Source organism: Benincasa hispida, chromosome 6 (assembly GCF_027475165.1).
Source record: "Benincasa hispida cultivar pf3 chromosome 6, pf3_genome.v1.1, whole genome shotgun sequence".
In the NCBI taxonomy this organism is placed as follows: Eukaryota; Viridiplantae; Streptophyta; class Magnoliopsida; order Cucurbitales; family Cucurbitaceae; genus Benincasa; species Benincasa hispida.
The window spans coordinates 4044744-4050743 of NC_143483.1; the positions used below are offsets into that span (position 1 = coordinate 4044744).

General features: G+C 34.6%; 1 protein-coding gene across 1 annotated transcript in view; it reads left to right on the forward strand.

Annotated features, from left to right (window-relative positions):
* The window catches only part of LOC120079677 (bifunctional aspartokinase/homoserine dehydrogenase 1, chloroplastic-like), a 35655-nt gene extending 33395 nt beyond the window's left edge, over positions 1-2260 (forward strand). Inside the window, exons 15-18 of the mRNA XM_039033978.2 lie at positions 171-306; positions 680-763; positions 856-948; positions 1806-2260. Of these exons, the coding sequence (XP_038889906.1) occupies positions 171-306; positions 680-763; positions 856-948; positions 1806-2051 (559 nt within the window). The 3' untranslated portion in view covers positions 2052-2260. The remainder of the gene's footprint in view (positions 1-170; positions 307-679; positions 764-855; positions 949-1805) is intronic.
* Positions 2261-6000: the final 3740 nt, after the last annotated feature.

Genomic DNA, 6000 nt, shown 5'->3' on the forward strand with positions numbered 1-6000 from the left:
GAGTTTTTAGAGTGGGAGGTGTAGCAATAGTAGATTGAAAATTTATTTCTCGCTTGTCGCTGAAATATGCATGTGAAAAAGTAAAACACTCTTTAAAACCTTTCAAACAATTGATGTTGTATCCCCCACGAATTTGACAGTCTTTGCTTTTATGCTACTTTCTGCTGCAGTGGGACGTTGAGTTACATCTTCAACAACTTTACAGGTAGTAAGTCTTTTAGTGACATAGTGTCCGAGGCAAAACAGGCAGGTTATACTGAGCCAGATCCAAGAGATGATTTATCTGGAACAGATGTTGCCAGAAAGGTAAATATGTGTTGGGAATAGCTTGTGCAAAATTCAAAACCATGAAAACTTTAGGGAATGTAAATTCATGTCCTTGTTTGCTGTTGTTTTAACCCATTACTCTCAGAAGTACTCAATGTAAATTCCTTCAAGATAGGAACATGAGCCATTAGAGTCCAATTTGGTTTGTAGTTATTTTATTTTACTTTTTAAAGCTTTCTAAAACTAGGCTAGATATCGAGTACCCCAAAGAATCTATTCTGCTAAAACTTTTCAAAAAGTAATTATTCATTTCTTCATTTCATCTACTGGTTAAGTCTGTGCATGCAGCATAGAGTATAACTTGACTAAAGAAATAATGCATGCTTTAAAAGAAATTGCTTTCGTGTTTCAGGTGATCATTCTTGCCAGAGAATCTGGTTTGAAGCTAGAACTAGCTGATATCCCAGTGGAAAACCTTGTGCCGGAGCCATTAAGAGTATGACTTAATAATGTTTAACCTTATGCATGTCACATTTAATGTTTAAATTTTGTACTCCATAGTTGACTCGGACCTCCAATGTACTATAGGCCAGTGCGTCCCCTGAGGAATTTATGCAACAATTGCCACAATATGATGCTGATCTGACGAGGAAACGGCAGGAGGCTGAGAATGCTGGGGAAGTGAGTATCTACAAATTATTTCTGCAAGTTTACTTTGAAGAAATTTTTTACGTAATCTGCCAGTGCTTTTAGCGATAAGATGGGTTCACTGTGTATTTTAAGCTATTGTGAATTAGTCTTTGATGAACCTAAAATGTGCATGCATATCCATGGTTTTCTTGAGCATACGCATTATCAGTATCTTAGCTATCAAAATGATTAGTGCAATAATTTTGGTTTAAATCCTACTCGTACTTCAACTTCCATGGTTATTTTGTTTTGGTCACTGAACAAAATTCTTTTATTTAGCCTAAAACAGGTTAAATTATAAGTTTACTACTTGAACTTTGAGGGCTTGTATCAAAAGTGTCTAATAAATTCTTATTCCTGACTTTTCAATTTTGTGCCCATTTGGTCTCTAGACTTTCAATTCTGTAACTAATATGACCTTTAAAAATTCAATTTTTTTAAAAATGAATTGATCTATTAGTTACTAGTTAACATTTATGTCTAATTAAACACTAAACTTTTAAGTTTGAGTCTAGTAGATCTGTAAATTTTAAGTGATATGAAAGTTAGGGACTAAATTTGTAATTTAACCAAAAATATATTTTGTATTTGCCATTTCTCGAGGATTATTTTTCATATTGTATGTTTTTTTACCAAAATTCACAAAGACCCTTTATGTTGTCTGTGGTATAGAAAAGCATACAGCCATTACATTTGCTGTGAGGATAAAAATGTAGTCCTATAAAATTGAGAGTTGACTGTGCGGTGCAATCCTTTTCTCTTGCTCTGTGTCTGTATATTTCACTACCTGAATCTTTTTCCCCCCTCTTGTGTTTATGTACTTGATTAACCTTTATTATTTTCTGAAGGTGTTGAGATATGTCGGGGTGGTGGATGTCGAAAATCAAAGAGGATTCGTCGAGATGCAAAGGTACAAGGATGATCATCCATTTGCACAACTTTCAGGATCCGACAACATCATCGCTTTCACAACGACGAGGTACCGAAAACAACCTTTGATCGTACGGGGACCGGGTGCCGGGGCTCAAGTGACAGCAGGTGGAATCTTCAGTGACATCTTGCGGCTTGCATCTTACCTTGGTGCTCCATCATAAACCCATGTTTGGTTTCAACTCTTCTTTCATCCTCATTAGCTTTCTTAATCTTTGTTTTCTTTTTTGCTTGTTGGGACTGTCTCTTATGCCTTGCGTCCTTTTTGTTTTCAATATAAGTTCCATCTCTGTTATGGAATTTTTAATAAAAATAAGCTTGTTTCCATCCTGGTTGTATGTGCATTCCGATGATATATATATATTTTTTAATATTCGCGATGGTCGTTCTAGCTCGCACCTTAACTAATCTCACATGACAATCCATTTGCCTAACCTTACAATATTTAGATGTCAAGAAAACTCGTAAAATATTAAATTCTTGGTAAGTGGCTACCATGAATTGAAACCATGTCCTCTTAGTCCTTTATTAAGGGGATATTCTCTTATTTACTATTAGGCTAACACATGATGGTTCAGATGATATGCGACCAAGGTTCAAAATATCGATGTCGATGGAAATATATAGGTCTCAATTTTATGGAAATATGGGTAGAAATTTTAGGAAACTGATGACATGCAGAAATGTATGTCATCTTAGGTCTTTTACTTAGAATTATGAAGGTTTGTAGGCAGAATATGTGGCAATCATGATAGGAGTTCACGAGAAAATGAGCTTGTGTCGATCAGCATGTTGAATCCCAGCTAACCCGTTATTTTGCGTTATTATGCATTCAATGTTCTATTTTTGTAGCTAAAATAGGAAATGGACACAAATGCAAAAACCAGACCACTGCATAGATGACCGCATGTGGAGGAACACTCCATCGCAAAGCATGAACGCATTCTAGGGAGTGTTAGTCGAAACCCTTCTCAACCCGTTCACCGTATATTCATCGCATCTCCTATTTACCAACTCTTTTCAAACTCCGCCGCATTTATTTATTTTTCATCAATGCAAACAACAACCCAACACTTTATTTGTTTAACCGGTTACTGCAAAGTCTTCATAAAAATTATCAACGTAATTTGTTTTCACAAGTCCCTATGTTCGACCCTGGACTTACTAGGAAACTTAGAGGAATTTACACTTGGATTCCGCTGGGGAAACTTGAGTGCACAACGTAATTCCATCAACGCATATCATCCACATTTCAACTTCATAAAACCAAGCATCAGAAACTTGATGGAAATTGTTATGTTAATGAAACTTTGATTATGGTTGAATTAGACTATAATTGACCATTTTTAATTATCATTTCAATAAAGTAAGATAGCATGATGTATATTTAAATATGTGTAAATGTCGATGCGAGAACAAAAGTTTAAAAAGAAAATGGAAAAATAATATCAAATATTGGTAATTAACTAATTACAAAATTGAAGGACATAAAATATTTGCATACAAAATAATTGTAAATTGTTTATTATAAAATGAAGTGGATACATAAATGAAAAATCATAGCATTAAACTTATATATATAACACAATAAGAATATAAAAATTAAATAATGTAGTACTAAAAATAATGATGTGACAATTCAATGAAAAATGTTTGAATGAAGTAAAAATAAATATATATTATTTTTCTTAATTTTAATTTCTTGAAAATGAAAGGTTTAGATGGTGAAAGAAACAAAACTCACATCAATTCAATTTTGAGGTGAAATGATGTAAAAATTCAATGAAAAAAAATATTGGTATTTAATTAAGCACATTTACACGAAGCGGATGAAGGAGGGGACTTCTATTAGAGAACATGTCCCGGACATGATGATGTACTTCGATATCGCTGAAGTAAATGGCAGACCCATTGATGAGGCTAATCAGGTTAGCTTTATCTTACAATCTCTTCCGAAGAGTTGTATACCTTTTGAGACAAATGTGTCTTTAAATAAGATAGAATTTAACCTCACTACCCTTATTAACGAGCTCCAAGGATTCCAAAACCTTACTTTAAGTAAGGGGAAGGAAGTGGAAGCAAATGTTGCTACCACTAAGAAAAAATTTACAAGAGGATCGTCCTCTAAAAATAAAGCTGAACCCTCTAAAGCTCAAATGAAAAAAAAGGGAAAAGGGTAGGCTCTCAAGATAAGAAAAAGAAAGAAGGATATAGATAAAGGAAAATGTTTCCACTTAACCAAAACGGGCATTGGAAGAGAAATTGCCTGAAGTACTTTGCAGAGAAGAAAGCTGAGAAAACGACACAAGATAAATATGATTTACTGGTCGTTGAAACATGTTAGTGGAATATGATACTTCAACCTGGATACTAGATTCAGGAGCCACTAATCATATTTGTTTCTCGTTTCAGGAAACTGTTCTTGGAAAAAGCTTGAAGAAGGTGAGATAACCCTCAAAGTTGGAACAGGAGAGGTTGTCTCAGCTGAAACAGTGGGAGATCTAAAGTTGTTTTTTGAAGATAGATATCTAGTACTTAAAAATGTTTTGTATGCACCTCTTATGAAGAGGAATTTGATATTTATCGCTTGTATTATAGAACAAATATATACAATATCTTTTAATATAAATGAAGCGTTCATTTTTTGTAAAGGTATTCAAATTTGTTTTGCTATACTTGAAGACAACTTATATAAGTTAAGACCAACTAGAGCAAATTTTGTTTTAAATACTGAAATGTTTAGAACATTAGAAACTCAGAATAAAAAAAAAAAAAAAAAAAAAAAAAAAAAAAGGTTTGTTTCAACGCCTATCTATGGCACCTAAGACTTGGTCACATAAATCTTAATAAGAATGGGAGATTGGTCAAGAGTGGACTTTTAAGTCAGTTAGAAGATAACTCTTTACCTCCATGTGAATCTTGTCTTGAAGGAAAGATGACCAAGAAATCTTTTTCAAGAAAAGGTCTCAGAGCCAAAGTACCCTTAGAGCTCGTACATTCAGACCTTTGTGGACCAATGAATGTGAAGGCTTGAGGTGGGTATGAATATTTTATCAGTTTTATTGATGATTATTCAAGGTATGGTCATATCTACCTGCTTCATCACAAGTCTGATTCTCTTGAAAAGTTCAAAGAATATAAGGCTGAAGTTGAGAATGAATTAGGTAAAACGATAAAGACATTTTGATCAGATCGAGGTGGAGAGTATATGGACATACGATTCCAAGACTACTGGATAGAAAATGGGATCCAATCACAACTCTCTGCACCTAAGTACACCTCAGTAGTATGGTGTATCAGAAAGAAGAAACCAAACCTTATTAGATATGGTTTGCTCTATGATGAGCTATGCTCAATTGCCTGATTCCTTTTGGGGATATGCACTTGAATCTATTGTCCAATTTTGAACAACGTTCCCTCTAAAAGTGTTTCAAAAACACCTCATGAGTTATGGAAAGGGCGTAAAAGTAGTTTACGTCACTTTAGAATTTGGGGTTGCCCAGCACATGTGTTGGTACAAAATCCTAAGAAACTGGAACATCGTTCAAAGTTATGCCTATTTGTAGGTTATCCAAAGGAAACAAGGGGTAGTCTGTTTTATCATCCTCAAGAAAACAAGGTATTTGTATCAACAAATGCTACATTCTTAGAGGAAGACCACATTAGAAATCATCAACCACGCAGTAAAATAGTGTTGAAAGAAATTTCAAAAGACGCTACAGATAGAGCTAGTTCAACTACTAAAGTAGTAGATAAAACTAGTACATTTGGTCAGTCACATTCTTCTCAAGAGTTGAGAATGCCTCGACGTAGTGGGAGGGTTGTTCATCAGCCTGACCATTACTTGGGTTTAACAGAAACACAAATTGCCATACCTGATGATGGCATAGAGGATCCGTCGACCTATAAACAGCCGATAAAAGATGTGGACTGTGATCAGTGGGTCAAAGTCATGGACCTCGAAATGGAGTCTATGTACTTCAATTCTGTCTAAAAACTTGTAGATCAACCAAATGATGTAAAACCAATTGGTTGTAAGTGGATCTACAAGAGAAAACGAGACCAAGTCGGTAAAGTACAGACTTTTAAGGTTCGACTTGTGGCAAAGGGTTA